The sequence below is a fragment of the Anguilla rostrata genome, chromosome 13, assembly GCF_018555375.3.
Source record: "Anguilla rostrata isolate EN2019 chromosome 13, ASM1855537v3, whole genome shotgun sequence".
Classification (NCBI taxonomy): Eukaryota; Metazoa; Chordata; class Actinopteri; order Anguilliformes; family Anguillidae; genus Anguilla; species Anguilla rostrata.
This window is the reverse complement of record NC_057945.1, coordinates 14,538,892-14,557,274: the sequence shown is the minus strand read 5'-3', so window position 1 is coordinate 14,557,274 and position 18,383 is coordinate 14,538,892. Positions and strand designations below refer to the sequence as shown.

The following is an 18,383-nucleotide window of genomic DNA, read 5'->3' as shown; positions in this document are numbered from 1 at the left end:
TTTGACTTGACGCTCATCTCAGCTTTCCCACACTGTTTTGTCTCCTGGGCCCTGTCTGAGGGGATTTCTCCTTCCTGTTAAATGGCCTCGACCTCAAGGGGGAGTGTTGGAAAGGCTCCAGCCCTGTGAAGGCATTTGGGCTTTCTCCTTAAGGGGTATTCGCGCACCACCACAGCAGTACCGACCCTGCCAGCTCTCTTTCACACTTTCTACGAGATACACGCTGCCTCAAACTCTTTGGCTTTGCTTTGATCTCTAACATCCGAAATGAAGCACCCTGGTCCAACGGGAACTTTCACACGCAGCTCCCCCCTAATCTAATACGGCCCGCGCGCGTCTGAGGAATTCGGGATGCGCCTCCGAGGGCTGAACTTTCCTTCCTCCGCGGCCGATGCCTCTCTCCGCTAAAGGAATGCGGCGTTTCAACCCGGCCAATGAGCGCGGAGAACAGAGGGCTCTCAGTGCGTGTTGTCTGAGGATTCGGGTCCCCTTGAATGCCGTCATTCTAGAAGGAGGTCACGCGTCGAGGGGGGATCCCTCGGGAATGTCAGAGGTCGTCTTTGGTCTAACTTTGGTCCGCGCCACAGTGGGGTTCTTATTAACTTCAGCCCTCGGAGCTGCGTTCAGACGGGTCTGCCTGCTGACTCCGTGTGTGGAGAAGTGGTTTTGGGGTCTCTACAGTTTTCGTTAGACTATCAGCTGTCTGAAGATGTGGAGCAGAATAAGAGCGCTGCACAAACATTTTTGAACACTTCTAACACTTCTCATATGACCCAAGAATGAACTAAATCAAGGTCGATATGTCGAAACCTGAAAGTGCGTATGTAACAGATGACAGGAATATGACAGGCAACTTCCCTTACCTTTTTTAGAGGATTTTCGTCTCTCCAATTTTGGAGAAACTAGTCCGAATGCCGTGGTCTTTACGCACTGCACAACTTGTATCCTGGGAATCATTTCAGGGCAGATGTCACTGTTGCTCCTTTTGCTCTGTCTTTGCGTCATGGGACATTTTCGGGAAGTTTCCGATACAGTGGAAGGGGAAGGAGAGAGGGGCTTTCCCACGTTTTTATGGGCCTTCTTAAAATTTTGTACGTCCGAGCGTCCCGAAGGATTAATGTTCCCTTCCCTGGCAGGGGACGTCTGGCAGGGGTGCCCAGAGTGACAGCAGTATCCACCAAGGACCTGGCCCGGAGCCTTGCTGTCAATCTCAGAGCCCAGCCCACCGCCACCGCTCACAGGGGGGGGCTCCTCCGGGATAGCCAGCATGCTCCTGGCCTCAAAACTGACCGGGTTCTGCAGCGCTGCCATGTAGGAGTCCCGATACCGGCACCTCAGCTCCTCCGGGTCCACATCCTCGCCCAGTTTCCTCCTCAGGCACGGGGTACAGGGCTCCTCCGAAAACCCGAGTGTCCGACCGCAGGGTGACTGGTCCCCACGGGGGGCAGGTGGGGCGGGGGGAGCCGGCCGGACGGGTATTACGCTCTGGAGTTTGGGTAGTGGAGCCTCAGTCCTGGCTTCTTTCTCCTTGGTGAACTCCACCAGGTCCACGTAGTCGCCCTCCAGGTCTCGAACGTGGCGACCGTCCCAGGTGCTGGGCGACACCCAGCCCACGGGCTTCCCGGCCGGAATGGCCCCGCCCACCTTGACCGACCCGGAGCGGACGCCCTCGACGAGGCACAGCGACACGGCGATCCCGTCTTTGGCCGGCTGGATCCTGGTCTCCAGGGAGAAAGGGGAGGGGCCAACTGGTAGTGGCAGCGGAGGATTGGGGGGAGTATCTGGGATGACTGAGGAGGGGGAGGCAGTTGCCATGGCTTTGGGTTTGTTCACAAACTCCGGGTTGGCTACCTGAGCCCAGGGTACCTTCACCACGCCCTGGTCCGTGGAGAGCAGGCAGCGGCGTAGCGGGGTACCATGGCGATCGCGGTTGACGTCACTCAGCCAGTCCTCGGTGAAGATGCAGGGGTAGGAGGTCTCGGAGACGGGCGTTTCCTCCACCTCCACCTGGTGCTCTTCCAGCAGGCTCTTGAGGACGATGCGGGCGGCCTGGTCGGCGAAGGGCGCCACCTGCAGGTAGAAGTCACCCGGACGCAGGAGCAGGGGGTTGAGGGAGGCCAGCTGGATCACCACCCGCTCACGTAGGCAGAGGGGCCAGCCCTCACACCTAAACAGCACATCAGAGTACGCTGCCTGCCAGGAATAAGGAGGAAACAAGCTATTACACTATTGCTTTCCTCACTGTGTACCATCACATCACTATGTACCACACTGCATCACATCACTATATATATTATATGTATATATATTTCCTAGGAAGTACACAATTACACTCAGGCTATAACCAAGCTAAACCTTTTATAACTACAAGACTACAAGTCCCTTAAATTGATAGGTAATAGAGGAGTTGTTTCTAAGTATTTCAGTATTAATTTTTTAGCATTCACCCATTTTATGTACCCTGATTATGTGCTATTCTTACCGCATATACCAAGTACTTAGGGAACATTAAAAGGAAGCCTAATCAGGAAATATATCCATATGGTCCAGAATGTAAGGCAATCCAATGTAATTCAGACATTTAAAAAGCATTGACTGCTCTAGGGCAATGCTGGCGTTTTCCATTATACAAATAGACTGTTGCTCAGTTTTGAATGTGATGAAACACGCTCTTCACAAGTTCACAAGCTGAAACAATCACTTTGCTTATTCTACCCATTCACAGTCATTGTTTGGGAAATGGCCATGGTTTTCACAGCTGGCTCAAATATGAAGAACCCCGTTGAGACCGGAGAGTAACTGACCGTTTAATGCTTGTGGAAAAAAAAAACGGAAAGAGAAACCAAACCATCAGCACCTTTGTATTTCATGATTTGATGAAACAAAAAACGTAGGCAATGAAGACATCCAATCGCAATACTATGAGATGCCCTGAGAGGCTTCACGGTCTTTCAAAGGTATTTCCTGAGGTGGTCATTGAAGGAAACATTACCATTCCGTGCCTGAGCAAGCTCATGAAAGAGCCTCAGATACAGGCAAGGACAAGACATTTCCCCAACCTCCCAAATGAGGAAAATGCCTGGAATGCTGTAGTCTTTTTTTTTTTTCACCGGTCTGTTCAGAGATGAAACAGAAGAATCCCCTCGCACCTCCGGCCCATCAGCATGGTTTCATGACTGGCTCTGGACACATCTTCACTGTCTGGGTTTAGTACCTCATGAACAAAACCCTGCTTATTTTCCTCCAAGCGCAAAAAATCTATTCTGAGATACTCTGTGCTGTCAGCTTTCAGGAGACGTACTTCTCGTGTGTATTTAAATCTCCCAGTTGTTTTTACAACATTGTCAGAATCTGCACTGAATCTGGAAAGTGATTTCAGCATTTTTTGTTAAGCCCTATAGTTAGAAATGTTTTAAAAGAACAAAAATATAGAGCTAAAAACTGTTTTTTTGAACAGTTGTGACTGCTTGTTAAAAACACAAGCGGGATTTATTGCATTGCACGATATCAAAGTACTTTAGAATATGATTATGGTTAAAATCGAATAAAGCAAATGCGTAGACAGGAGAATTCACTTTGGCTATGAAGTAACTTGGTCTAATTGATTGGCAAGCCAGTTAAAGCTATGGGACATTTCCGTGCTCTGTGAAGCCCAGGGTTCTGTTTTAGTGCTCTTTTCGTGCAGAGCATGAGAGGAAACTCACGCATGCTGCTTGCTGCACGCTCTCGAGGATGCGCTTGGCGGGGATGAGGAAGTCCAGCAGGCACTGGAGTGCGTCGCCCTGGTAACGCTCCTCTATGACCCGGAAGAGCTGGCTGAGAACAGTAGGGGCAGTGGCATCGAAGGGAGGGTATAGAGCGGACAGGGCACTCTGGATGGACGAGTCCAGCGACTCTGGGTTCTGTAAAGGGCAAGAAGAACCGCAGCATGAGAACATGTCGCAGAACCAGGTGGAGAAGGCTAGTTATCAGACCTGGATTCAATCAACAGTTGTTAACATTGACTAACAAATACATGCTAGCAAGACATTTTTTTCTTTGCAAATATGGCTGGTGAGTTAATTTTGGAAATTGTTGACTCCTCAAACTACGAAGAAAAAACCTGTTACATTTCAAGTAAAGGTCATAGGTTGAATTGAATCCAGGCCAAAACATTACTTCAAGGAACTGACAATGAACTATTTTATCTTCCAAGAAGCATGTGGGATGACAGCAGCTACCACAACCATTCAACAACAAATATTTGCTTAATTAATTTTAAAAAATATTCTGACTCAAAAAAAGTGTTTTCTTACGTTTGCAAGTCAACACTGGACATTTGTTAGCTCCATCTGGCCTGTGCCCAGATGGAGGAAGTTGGAGGTTTATTTTCTGTAAAATGGCTAAATCTTAATCTCAGGGCAGTATTTGGCAACAATGTGAGATTTTCCCTTCCAAAAGACATCTGTGATGACAACATCTAAAAGTTTCCCTTTTCTCATATTCTTTTTAATTTTACATTTAGCCATTGTAAAATTAACCAGTAGTCTTTTTCCTGTACATTATTAAAAAGTGAATGTTGAATTGTGAATTTTGACATTTAGCAGATTCTATGATCCAGAGAAATTGACGCAGCTTACATTCTTTTTACACAATTCTTGTATGCAGCTGTATGTTCCACAGTAGCACCCCAACTAGGAATCAAACCAGCAACCTTAGAGCCACAACCCCAGTTCCCTATCCAATATAACTACACTTCCACCCAGTGCAATGCCATTTCAGTGCAATTTGTGTTTCGATGCCAGAATTGAGCTCCCGATGTTTAATAACTTAAATAGTTGCATGTCCTGTGAATTGCTGGGGAAGGCACATGCCAAAATGCCAATCATTCTAATCATTCTTCTTTTAGAAACAAATTATGAGCTGTTTTCTTTTGAAAGCATTTTATATTCTATATGAAAAAAAGCCGAAAACTAGAAAGTGAGTAATAAGTCACTGTGAAATATATATGGTCAAAACGCTGGCTGGTCCTCTTCCAGGGGCTCTTATCACATCTTGGCTGCAAGGTCGAAAGTGCTTTCCAGCCTGCCATCAAAGCTTCTGAAATATGTGGTTTGACGGTAGCTGCATATTGCACAGAAACTAATATTGCAGGCTTGGTTTCATTTTTTTCATTTCCTGTTCCTGTCGATGTGTAATACAATAGCAGATAAAAATGATGGATCGGTTGTTTATTAGTGATACACTCATTTAGAGTCAGAGTGTTTTGTTTTGGTTTCCTCCATTCCCTGTTTCCGTGTCTCTCTTCGTGCCAAAAGGCCTCTAACAGGGTGTGGCATCAGTACAGATGTACTGGCTTTCTGACAAGGCTCTAACCCTTCATTATTCAGCTTCTCGCCATGGATTTTCAGTATGTGGATTGACAGAGAATCTTCAGCTGACACGTTCGCCCAAAGACACCATCGGACTTTCACATCCAAACAGGCTAATTCATGCAAAGCAATACATTTGCACATACATTTATTTTTAAAGGTCGTTAAACAGATATTTCACATCTTGGCTTCCACAATAGAACAAGTACTCTTGCCTTCTCTGGCTGTAAGTAACAGAATAGTTAATTTAACAACAGGGATAACGTTGTGCTGTTTTTCAGTTGTTACAATGTGCTTAATTACACCTTCAGCAATGAAGCAAGAACTCATAAGGAATGTGAACAACTGTAACAGGCCTACAGCATACCACGGCAACAGCAAATGCTTTCACAGAAAATTACCATCTGGGTTGTTATCAGGGATTTCTCAGCGAAACTTGATAACCCATGACTAATGGATTTTTAAGACATCCACTTTTTTTTAAATCAATGTTTTTTGGGGAGTTTTTTTAAAACATTTTTCTTATAAGAATGCACATTCTCACATGCTCAGGCCCATCTCCTACAGGTCACTACGTTTTTCGCGAATTCTTCCTGTCAGGACGCATGCCATTTAGCATGTGCCACTGCGGGTAGGAGAAAAGCAGACTGTAATCGGACTGAGAAAGAAGGGAATGACAGACAGGATAAAGACATGTATGCCCTGTAGCACACTGGCATCTGGTAAGGAAGCTGTGTTAAATGACACTGATGTAAGCAGGAATGAAGCATGACAGGAATATTTACCGTACATGTCTGCTTCAGATAGTCAGGCTAATAAGAGAGACACTCACGGGTCAAGATACTCAGAGTCCTTCTCCTCGCTTTAGACCAGCTGAGGCCAAAATCTTTTTTAAAAATCACACATGGAAGCAATTGAGTTTTTTTTTAATGGAGCTTTCACCTCATTTTGCAAGGAAATAAATGGAATAATCTATTTAATGTGGCTTGTTTTATTATAATTTTTTTTCTTCCACCAGCAGATATACAGGCTTGGAGTCCAGATGTAATGATTCTGTCCTTTGTGTGTAAAGACTCAGATATATCAGGGATTCACTCTGTCACTGGGAGATAGGTGTGTTTCAAAAGAAAATAAAGGCTGCACACTATGCAAATGTCCAATCCAGTCTGTGTATGCAAATTAACGTTTTGGCAGCGAAATGTGCATGCAAATGAAATAATGTATCACAGGATCATAAAAGGAGCGCCTGCATTTTATTTGCTTCTTTTCTTCACGAGTGTATTTTTAACCTACTGCATAGTTTTGATGCGTATTAGACTGTGTTTTGCACAGGAAGTGAGAGCATATCAATACTCTGCGATTGTTGGCGCAGCTGTCCATGGGACATCCTGTGATGCAGCATTGTCCCACTTTACTTTTGCTCTCTGACCCTGTGGATGACTCCAGTTTTAGACCCTTCCTGAATTAGCCTGGCCTCCGTGCAAAGGCCAACAGTGGATCTGGGGCTCACCGGCTCCTGTGTCTGCGATTCAGGAGATCTACAGAAACACGCTGGGAGAGGTCGGCCCACTTTTCCGCTCTGACACAAATCCATCGTGCCAGCTATGAGTTGGGAATATTTAGGTGTCCAATCATAAACAACTTTTTTATTTCACCATCAACCCAGTTTTCTATTTTCTATCTGGAATGCCAAATTTTAACTGGAGGCCCATCTCACTGCTGCAACGTCCCCCGTAAATCTGGGAAAGCGTAGATCAGCGTGAGTGTCCTTTGAGCCGTGTGCAGCCAGCCTCTGCTTTTATCCTCTGCAGTAAGCCAGCTGAGCTGCGCAGTATCTGCACTGGAGGAGTGCATCAGTGGGCAGCTAGAATGGATGGACTGCAGGCGCTCAACCAGCCAGAAGAGTTGTACTCCTCTGTTGATTCCGGGGCAACCCTGCTAACTGAAATCCTCCCTCCCTGGGTGACATTGAAGCCAACTATGTGGCTGGCTTCCATGGTGGCAAATACATACCAGACTCTTGGGTGCACTTGGAATGAGCCACCCAGTTTTGGGACCTTTTCTCTTTTAATAGGAAACCATTACAAAAGTGTTATACAGTTGTTTCACAAAAGTTACAACCTTGAGAAAAGCCAATTAATGAGTCGTCACACCAAAACAAAGCTGCAGTCTGCTAAAATACAGCTCCATACTACAGCATCTATTAGCTGAATGTTCTCAGGAGAAAGCTATGCTTCTCACAACTAACAGCGCGAGTCTGCTCGAGCGCATAATGAGTTTATTTGAAGTGCAGAAATGTGACCACCATGATCGCTCGTTTGGATTTTAATGCCTCGCAGCTGCAGATGTGGAAGGGAGGGAGAGAGGAGATCTGGTGAATCTCTTCCCATTTTCACTGACTCGCCGCCTTCAGATGAGAGGCCAGTCTGCTTCTTGTCGATTACGAAGAAATGACAGGTTAAAAGCCTGTTCTCACAGCGGATCATGGGATCTTGGATGTGCATAGATAATAAATGCGTAGACCCATGGCAGGTACCGTCCAACACGGCGGGAGCCTTCGGGGAACCTTGAACCGCCACCAGGGAACTGTTCCCAGTCCAGCTCTGATTACCTACTGCATAAAAAGGAGCGAAACCTTGTGCCAGGCTTTTAGTATTTGATTACACTTGATGCCCTGCCAGCGACTTCTTCACAGTCCAAGGAGAGAATTGAAGAGTAGGTTCTGCACAGACGACAATAAAAGATTTCTTTTGATGGCAGATGTGACGGAATGTGAATAATCTGAAGAACATTTATAAATGTCCCTCCTTACCCTGAATTAGAACATGTGAGGGCTTGCATATTTAAAAATATTCACAAAGACCCATTGAAATTCTCACAGCTGCATGTGGTGATGAGCAGTTGATTGCCCAGCACCATGAATTTTCTTCCTAAAATAAAATCCAGGCTAAACTTTTTTAATGCTTTTCCCCACCATTTCCTCCGCAATTAAAATTGCCTAATCATTAATGGCCGATGCAAGACAGCATACACAAGGACACACTCTCCTCTGAGGCACATGATGCTAGGGGTTGCATCTTTTCCCGCTGCAGCCCTCAAGTCAAGCTTGCACAGACGCAAGTGGGAGGAAGGTACCTCATTTACGGCTTTAGCGAGCAGATTGTGGATGCCTGGTCAACCAGCAGGAGACATTAGAGAACAACAAGGTGTGGATCTCTTCCGACTGAACCCTAGCTAATCCCTACTTAACCCTTTTGATTTTACTGCACATCATAACACATTGTGCTTCTGCCCTCAGGAGTTACAGTTGGCATTGGATAAGTCAGGATTCAGTCTCAAATTGTGGCCAACCCAACCATGCAAGAACAGTAGCTTAACAGGATGAGCCACCAAGAAGCCCCTCCAGGCTAAAATTTGACAAATAGCATGACTAGTCCAGGTCGATGATGAATGGTATCGACAATAGTCACAGAAACTGTATGTGTGCTTAGTACGACAGCATGAATTAGCATTGACAAGCCGTCACAGTCACATTCCAGAAATCACCCTTCATTAACACGAATGCACTTATTGTACATCACTTTGGATAAAAGCGTCTGCCACATAAATGTAACGAAAAAGTAATTAACAGTTTAATGCAATTTACACAAACATTTTCAGTGAAAAAAAGTCAATGGTTTTCTTTTTGAAAATGAATGCGCTTAATAAGGCATTGACTACATTTTTGGGTTGCACATGTATTGTGCATAATAATTATACTGACTTATTTTGACAGGCATACAGTATATGCAACAAAAAGAAGATGATTCAAATATACCTAAATATGGAGATGAAATCAAAGGAAATGTTCTTTCATTTAAATCTGAAGATGAAAATTGTGGTTATCCTCCAACATCCAGAGGCGTGTTTATGTTCACGCACATTTCTGTCACTCTTTGTTGGAAAGAGAGAACTGATTTATCATTTGCTGGCCCCAAGGAACAGAGTCAGTTATCTTTACAGTGTGCATCGTGCAGTGTGTTTATAAAGCTCTTCCAGCCAAATTCCACTGTAGGCTTTGAGGTTTTATACTTAGGAGCCTCCCGTGAGAATTTGGTCTGGATTAAATCAAGTTTTTTTCCCCCCAGTTCACTTTCTAATATCACCAAAATTAACATAGCAAACTGTTTTTGTGAAGAATGATCTATAAAAACCAACACTGTCAAAGACAAGGACGACTGAACCCAGGGCTTTGTCTCAATCCAAACTATGAGATGCATGTATTCCACACTTTTACATAAATGGGCTTGTGGCTGCACAACTGCTGGAACATGTTGATTAAACAGTTTAGTTTTTCAGTAGAAAGTGGCATCGGTTGGTGAGATCAGACTTTTTTTCTGTCAAAACATACTGAGGCCTAAAATCATGTTGGGGTGCATGTGTCGGTTGTAATTAATGTGGCTTTCTGTTGCCTTAGGGGAGACTGAATGAACCCCCCCCCCCCCCCCACCCCCCAGCTCACCCCATCACCCCACCCACTCCTTTATTTCACATACCAGTACAAGCACGCTGATGGACAGGACTTGTTTATGTATGCATTTTCTGGCCTGTCAAACAAGCAATTACCAAAAAGGTCAAAGGCCGCAGGCTTAAGAAACCTGATGACTATTTTTGTTCGAAATTACATCATAACCTAATGATGTGTCTGCTTTTGTGTGTGTGTGTGTGTGTGTATGTCCGCATGCGAGTCTTTCTTTAGTTGCCAATACTAATGAGGATATACTGTCACATAGGGGCTGTACATAGACCTTCTGCCAAAATGAATTACAGGTAACAAGTAAGTAAAACATTATTGACTAAAGTGGCCTAATTTCTGACTGGGAGAACTTACTGACAGAGATATTTGGAGATGCTTCAATGGAAGGGACAAACTGCCGGGAAAAAAGTTTGCTTTTCTAGAGATCCTGAGAGACGACCGTTCCCATAGCGACCCATGACCCTGTTCCCACCCACTTCTCATAGTGTCATGTCATCATGACACTTCTATCAGGACTTTAGATCCTACAAAGCTCCCTTTTTACCTCTCCCCCCCCTTCCCCAGGCTGAGGCGGTCAGTTAGAAGCCCTCGGGCGCTAAGCGGGGAGCCCAAGCTCACCTTCGTTAAAATGAATGTCTGAGGACTGGGCTCAGAAACTAAAAGTGACAGCGGCTCACAAACGTCTGCCAGCAACACACCAGCGACTCAGACACCAGTGTCCCCAGATGAGTCTGGGAGCAGGTAGGACCCTAGGCCCGCATGCAAAACAAACTGGAGATTGAGCTGCCTTTTCTCCACATTTGGCAGGGGGGTGGGGGGGTTGGGGGTGTGTGGCACGGATGAATCGGCACCGCCGCGGTTCCTTCCATTCATTTTCATCGTCCTGGGGGCACGTACGGAGTGTCTGCCATTTAAACGAGGACCTAGACTGGCTGTGGCTGGATCTAGACAGCGCCAGGGGGAAAACAAAGACTGAACATTTAATTTTGGGGGTCCCCAACCCGGGTCCTGGACAGCCACAGGTTTGTTTTCACTTTGAAATCAGAAACTGGTTCAGAACTGAGGTTGAGTTGAATGTGTTACCAGCTGCTTTAATTGATCAAGGAAGTGCTGAGTAATAACAAAAATCAGAAGATCCTGTAGATGTCCAGGATCAGTGTTCAGGGACCCCTGTATTAACACCAATAACGCAAGAGGAACCTTCCCTTTTCAAATTGTTTTGAGTGATATTGGTTTTTCTTGGCTAATATGAAGATGCAAACCAAATTTCCTGAGCAAATCGCACAACCCTTCAAGATATGCAAGCAGAGCAGATTGTTTCTTCCACAAGGTCTACTTGCAGGCAATATCCCCCTATGCACTTGCCAAGGAAAAGATAACAAACTGTTGAAAATGTGTAAAACGTCTGTGTTCAGCAGTAAAAAACTTTGCTCCCCCCTCACTTCCCATCATGCATTTCTTCACCTTTCTTCCTGTCCTTTTGCCCCTCTGTCTTTGAGGGGGGGGGGGGGGTGCTCTCTTGTCACTGGGACAGTACCGCCTTTGTCTCCTCAGCTCTAATAAGCTCAGCTTAGGGGTTTGGCGAAATGCACACAATTCAAGCGGGCCATTCCAAATCCCCTTTTTCACTGTCGCTCAATAAAAAGGGGCTCTTGAAAGCGAGAGCGCTGCATCAGTTCCTTCCTTTTAACCCTTTTATCCCTACCGCTCCGTCGTTTCCACGCATGTACACACAAGCCCGCAAACGCTTTCGCTCAAACGGGCCAAATCTGCCACTGTTATCTGAGCTCAAAAGGACACTCAGCAGCGCATCATGTTTCTGGCATTTTACAGCCTTCAAAAACAAATGGTTGTGTGCCTTGAAGTAAAATCAAATAAGGGACTTTTTCCTCCACAAGATGGATACTTATTTTTATGTAGTGATTGCAGGGGTAAGGTACAGCATTACACACAAAGCCATAGGCCATTTGGAATGGCTTTGCTACAGTTTTCACTTTCTACGAGCTACTATGGGACACTTTCTTGGCTTTCAGCTTTGTGTAAACATACTTTCCTGCATTTGGCCTTAAAGTAAATCACAGGGCATTTTACATCGTCACAGGGCTAAGGTTGCAGCACAACACAAATAGCAGAAATGAATTCTCATATTATGAGCAAATTATGTTTGGGAAAAGCCTGAGATGCTATTAGACAGAATCAAATGTTTGGCAGTGTTCTGGGCAATATATATGACAAAGGGACATTGAAAGTGACAGGAGACAGGGTATCAGAAAGGTATTCAAAGGTGTTCCCTTTGAGCAAGTGGGGAAGCTGTAAGATCTGTTCATACCAATAACTGAGTTTGAGCTCAAAAGAACCATACTCATTATTAAGAGCTCTCTCAAAGAGGACTGCATACAAAATATTGAAGCATCAAGCCTTAAGTATCTTGCGATAGATTCAACACTTGAATATGTCCTTTTTTGCAAGGAGCATCAAATCCAGTTTTGTGTCCTTTACCTAAAAAGAAATCTATTCCCTTGATTTTTCTATATTTTCAATTGCAGCAAATATATACATGCTCCAAATGAACCTTGGGAGCAATCATACAGTCTCATGACACCTTTTCAGTGATAATATATATAGCCTGAATGACTCCCCGTCAGTGACTGTTGATTGTAAACCATAGGAGAGCAAAACTACCTGTAATATCAGTGCTAAATCCATTTTTACCGCACTATGCATGACTTCAGAAAACACCAGTTCCCTGCTCCACTAACGCTGAACAGTGAGCTGAACGATGACAGAAGCGGTCGAAGGCAAGTCGAAAACACGGCTGCGTCACCCGCACTTTAGCGGAATTACAGAGATTAGCTTAGCGCACCGGGGCGCAGTGAGTCAGCGGAGCGCGACGTGACTGGACGCCCAGGTGGGCCACGCCCGCGGTTACCTCCGGCAGTCTCGGGCGCCGCGGGAGACACTCAGCGCCGGAGGGAGGATGGGATTTGCGGCAAACTACCCGCCCGCTTTGACATGCAAAAACTCGACCTTCAATCTGTCAGCCGTCTGGGTGAAAAGAGCCCGCATGGCGCAGGACTGGTTTGTCTGTTCAGGCCTTTGAAAAGACGGCTCCTTTCATCATCGTCCTGCGCTGTGTCGCTTCGCGCCAGCTGAACTAGGGTTGAACTGAACTGCTGAAGTAAACTGTTACTGAAAAAAGCACCATTGTTTTCTTGCGAGTTAACTTCTGTCCACAGGATCAAGGCGGATATGTAGCGTCATGCCACATGCACTGCAGCAGCACAGCCAGAGAAGTTTCGGCCTGTCTGACAACATCTTTGCTGTGTGGTGCAGCTTCGCTCTTTTTTTCAACACTTTTTGACAGCTGTCCTGGTCAAATTTGCTGCTTTTTCTCACGTAGCCATCTTTGAACTCCCTAGTGGATAGAGGTTCCATTCATGTGCACATCCGTTTAAAAACTTCATCGTAACTTTTTCAAATATTATGCGGGTTAATTTCCGCTCCACTGGGGTACCCACAATTGAAATGCATATTGGCAGGCAGACTTCCAAATGCTGTATTGTTGCTAACCAATTAGCATGACAAAACCATTTATGTCCATTTTAATTCCCTCGCAGCTTTCAAAAGAGGCTTTTTGTTTAGTGTTTTTCTGGTAATATTGCTTCACTGGTGTTACAGTATTTGAATTTTAATTAATTCATTACATTTTTAAATTTATTTTTCGTGCATTTATTTATTTATTTTGGGGGGGGGGGGGGTTACTATTATTAAATACTACTGACTGAAAGCAAATCATAGACAGCCCTGAGAAAAAAGTGAATCCAGGCTTTAGGTGACTATGCACATGGCTTGGCTTATACATGCATTTGTGCGTCCAAATGTGCACGCATGTGTGTGGGTCTGTGCGTGTGAGTGGTGCGAGCAGCTACTGTTTACTTCTTTCCACGCTCGTTATCTCCAGCATCTCTGAAGCCCCAGCGCTCTGAAAGGTGCTCCTGCATGCGGCCCAGCTGGGGCGGGCATGTTGTGAGACCTGAGCTCGCGAGGATCTCTGGTGTAAAACGAAAACCAGCCAGCGCTGACACAAAGTCTGTTTCTCTCCTCATTCACTCAAGCTACGCGCTCGCCGTTACTGCGCAAACTACACGGCTGCACTCAAAGCAGAGATGCTGAACTAAGACTCTGTTGCTGCTTTTGCACTTCAAAGAGAAACCATTCCGTCACTGTGTGTTAAACGTATACACTTCCACAGGAGCGAGACGAGCGTTTTGACGTTCAAGCAGTCCAGCGTCTGAAATGCATGACGCAGTAGGACTGAAAATGGCTGAAACAGCAAAATATCTGTCTCGCCCATGTTTCAATGGAATATGTAATTATGACACATTTTGTCTTGTCCTTTCCGCCTGTGTGGATTTAAAGGGCGGTCGAATGCTGCGAAAAACTACGGAGAACCGACAGGGACAAAGTCAATCGAAGTTTCAAGGTCACGGTCGGCCAACGGCAGTGCCCTGGCTCAAACCTGCAACGTCTCTCGACTGCATTGATGCAAAATGCCTCTCACCAGCTCAGTCAAATGGGAGCCAATTTAGCTGGGCTTGATTTGTCACAGCTGCACAGCACAAACCAGTTTTACAAGTGTACCTGTAATTACAGGCACTAGTTTACATAAACTTTAAATGGTCCAATTTTTCCCATGAAGAGGTTTTCTTTTTTTCATCACAAAGCTGAACATATAACAATTGACTGAATGCAAGTACAGTGTACGCATGCTCATGCTTCTACCATAATTAAGCAGTATGTACAATATGCAGCCAATAAATGGCCTGCAGTGGTTTCTGGGTTCGTTCAAAAAAACAACCCTCAGCAACTCTCGTGAGCTAATAAATCCAGTTGATAAGATAATGATGCTCAGACAGTGGTAGTTTTTCAGGAAAATCTCCACAAGACCAGGGCCCACGCATTTTCCCCTGGAGCAGTTTACAGTTTAAGATAAGCAGTTTAAGATAAGAAATGCCACTTGCACACAAGACACAAATGAGAAGAAGTGATTTGGGGGAAATATTAAGTTTTTGTTTTTTTTTAAAGCTGAGCAGTTCAATATTATTTCATGCAAAAGTGTGCAGAGATGTTCTCTGACTATTTAGACAATGGAAGGGTCACTCCTTTTGTATTTAAAGTGTATTGTATTTAAAACTCATCATCATGCACACTTCAGAATCAAAATCAATTAAGTCCTAATGGAAATATGCTGAAGAAAACAGCAGTATGGTTTCATGTTTGCTAGAGAGACACAGGCGTCCAGTAAATGTCATAATATTAAAAGTTCCCAAGCAGCACTGATCAAAGTTAATTTGCTTTGCTTAAATGTAATACACAGAAAAATTGCAGAAATACTCACAGCAAATCTAAAATTCGTACAATGATAAAACCTCAATCACTAATTATGCCATCATCTTTTGTTTAAGCAGCATTCTCTGGGGGAGTACAAGGTACCATGCAGACACAGAGAGGACTGGATTGACAATAAACAATAGTTTATGTATATGACCATTTTCTCTCAGTAAGACACATACACTTATTCAAATGCATATCTAGCTTTATGAGGTACTCGCCGAAGAGCAACAACACTGACAAGAACAGAGACACAAATCAAACCATACTCATGTGGCACTATGAAAAGTTGACAGGGCACAGACATGCAGTGAAGTAATGAGGTAACTAGGTCATATTTACACAGACAAGCAGTGAAAAGAGAAGTAAAAAAAAAGCAATGTAAAGGCGTTTAGTTACCATCTTTCCTAAAGTATCTTGGTATTCCCATTAAGAGTTGTCATGTTTCCCTCGGTATTCCCGTCTAGTAAAGTCCCCTTAGTTAGCCACACTAGCGCTGCTTCCCTCCTCCGTTCGTGCCGGTTAAAACTGAAGAGGCTCTCTGGGACGAAGGGGTCTCCGGACGCTTGTTAGCCCGTAAACAGGGGAGGCAAAGCAGGACAGTTCCCATTCTCCCCCGTTCTCCGGAAAAAAAGTCCCAAAGGAAGCGCGCAGGACTCAGAGGCACCGAGAGAAGAGCCGGCTGTGGCTCCCGTCAGCTCTGCGCTCTCAGCTCTGTGTTATTTGACCGGAGTTAGCGAGGGGGCAGAGCATGCCAGCGAGTGAGTGAGTGTGACACACAGAGGGAGAGAGAGGGAGGGAGAGAGACGGGGGGGGAGCGGGAGAGGAAAGCCTTTTCTTTCAGAGGAAATCTCCCTCAAGGCTTTTCAGAATTCTCTCAGCAGTAGCTTGAGACCATTCTCTCGTGCACACACACACACACACACACACACGCTCACATTCATACGAACCCTCACTCTCACTCCTCTGTGTGAGTGTCAGTGCGGTGAAAGAATACACCCAGACCCTCCCCCCTATTGCCACTCCCATCTGTTCATTTACATGCTCCTTTCCTGTGAGAGCAAGTACAACAGTACCCTTCCTCTTATTTCCAAACTAGAACCCACACCCCCCACCCCCAAACTCAGTACAAACTCACTCCCCATTACCACTGTCCTCCTGCTGCCCCCAATGTTAAAAAAATGGGAGTGACAAATTAGCAGCCATTTCGAAAGACTGCCACACATAACACTGGGAAGCTGAACCTACATGTCCTTTCTACTGTATCATTCCCAGAAAATAAATCAGGCAAAAACTGACCCCCTGCAAAACACAAACTGTTTGCACTAAACAAAATATTTCCTTAGTGCGATGTTTTGTCGAGTCTTTGCAGTAACTTTCTGGACAGAATTGAAGCGCAGCCTTTATTTACCTTTGCAAATTCACATAAAGGTTTTCAGGGGGAGTAAATGTTTCAGAGGGAGTAAAAGAGCAGACAGGTGTATTAGTGGAAAAGATGAAGTTCAAAGCAGTTTGAACAGCCTCTTCAGGATCAAGTGCCATCGAAGCTGAAAGGTCAGCCAAGCATGAAGTTAGACGGACTCACTAGTTCACTGAAACCTCTTGTCAAACCCGTCAGGGTTCCAGAATATAAAACTTTCTTGTGCCTCAAGAAGTAATACATACAGTAGATAGCAAGCAATTTTATTTTTGAGAAACACTATCAAAAGACTCACATGGGAGGGAGTTATACCTTTGATGACACAGAGCATTTGATTTTCCTTTTCAGTCAAGCAAACCCTCAGTCAACCACCTTATTCCCCCCCATTCCCTGACTTCACCCTGGTCCTCATTCTGTCTAAGACTGTCATTACAGAGAGGGGACGAAACCCTATTCCTCCTGGGTAATATCCTTTCTAGCGAGTGGCGGGCCCCCATAGGGTGGGGGGGATTTGCTGTGTGACTCGAGTGTAGATATCTGGCATTCTTCAACTTTACCCCCCTACTATGTTTAAACAGACAACCCCCCATCTGTTAAGCTCCACCCCCACCTGGCCCACACAGCATCCCACCCAGAATCCCACGCCGTGTTTGGATGAAAACAGTGGCGGCTAGCCTCTTTGACAGGCAAATAAACAACCCTACAGTGACGCCATGTATCTGTGTCTGCAATGCTTCTGGGCCCAGCCACCATGTGCCCTTACTCAGTTTCAACTTTCTGTGAGCACATGACCTAGAAAAGTGATGTAACTGTACACTGCCATGATTTATTTCCTGTTTTTTTTTTTCTGCTGGTTTTGGTAGAAAACATTTCACAGTAAACACTGACGCACAGCAACATCAATGGTCCTTTGTTATCGATAAACGTATAAAAGTATAAAAGTACACATTGGTATGTAAATGTTTGGGCACCTCTGGTCAAATTGCATGTTTTATTGATTCTCTAAATGACACAGAAGCAAGGTACAGGCTTAAATATGACATAGTCATGCAAATTGTCATGCACAGTTGCTATTTAATTGCTGAATTTAAAAGTTTAATGAAAAAAAATAAAACAATAATTTTTTGGCATGTGCAAAAGTGTTGGCACCGTTCCAGTTGACCCATTAATACTTCATATTTAAAACTTGATTGACTGGTTAGGCAACAAATTATTAATTCAGATTAGGACAATGTCAGGGCTTAATAAATATGCTGGCTCTTCTAACCTCTCAGGGTGCTGTGCTTACTTTCAACAACCTCCTCTGTGCAGCTGAGGTCATGAAAATAAAAAATAATTGACTGTAAAATCAGGGGAGGATTTTAAGAACATATCGAAATACTTCCAGCTTGGAATTTGCACTGTCAGAAACACCATTAAGATCATGATAAGTTCTGCTTGTAGGCTGGTTAAGTACGCAAAGCATACCCCACACATCGCTGCGAAGGCCCTGCAGAAAGGTTTTGTGACACGGGCGCAGTGGTGCACTGGTCTTACACGAAAATGATCTACAAGGAAGAGCTGTCAAAAGAAAACCTTCCCTGCAATCTCATCACAAAGCCAAGATCTGAAGTACGCAACAGAACACTTAGATAAGCCAGAGAGTTTTTGTAATAAAGTAGTGTGGGCTGCTGTGGCTGTATAAAATATCTCTGACTGGTAAGTC

At 44.8% G+C, this 18,383-nt stretch overlaps 1 protein-coding gene across 2 annotated transcripts in view; it reads right to left on the bottom strand.

Annotated features, from left to right (window-relative positions):
- LOC135237821 (pleckstrin homology domain-containing family G member 4B-like) overlaps positions 1-16,202 on the bottom strand; it is a 35,763-nt gene extending 19,561 nt beyond the window's left edge. For both annotated transcript variants that reach the window (XM_064305311.1, XM_064305312.1), the window contains exons 1-3: positions 15,658-16,202; positions 3,705-3,902; positions 864-2,193 (exon numbers count right to left, since the gene is read on the bottom strand). In XM_064305311.1, coding sequence (XP_064161381.1) covers positions 864-2,193; positions 3,705-3,902; positions 15,658-15,660 — 1,531 coding nt within the window. In that variant the 5' untranslated portion in view covers positions 15,661-16,202. The remainder of the gene's footprint in view (positions 1-863; positions 2,194-3,704; positions 3,903-15,657) is intronic.
- Between the last annotated feature and the right edge of the window lie 2,181 nt (positions 16,203-18,383).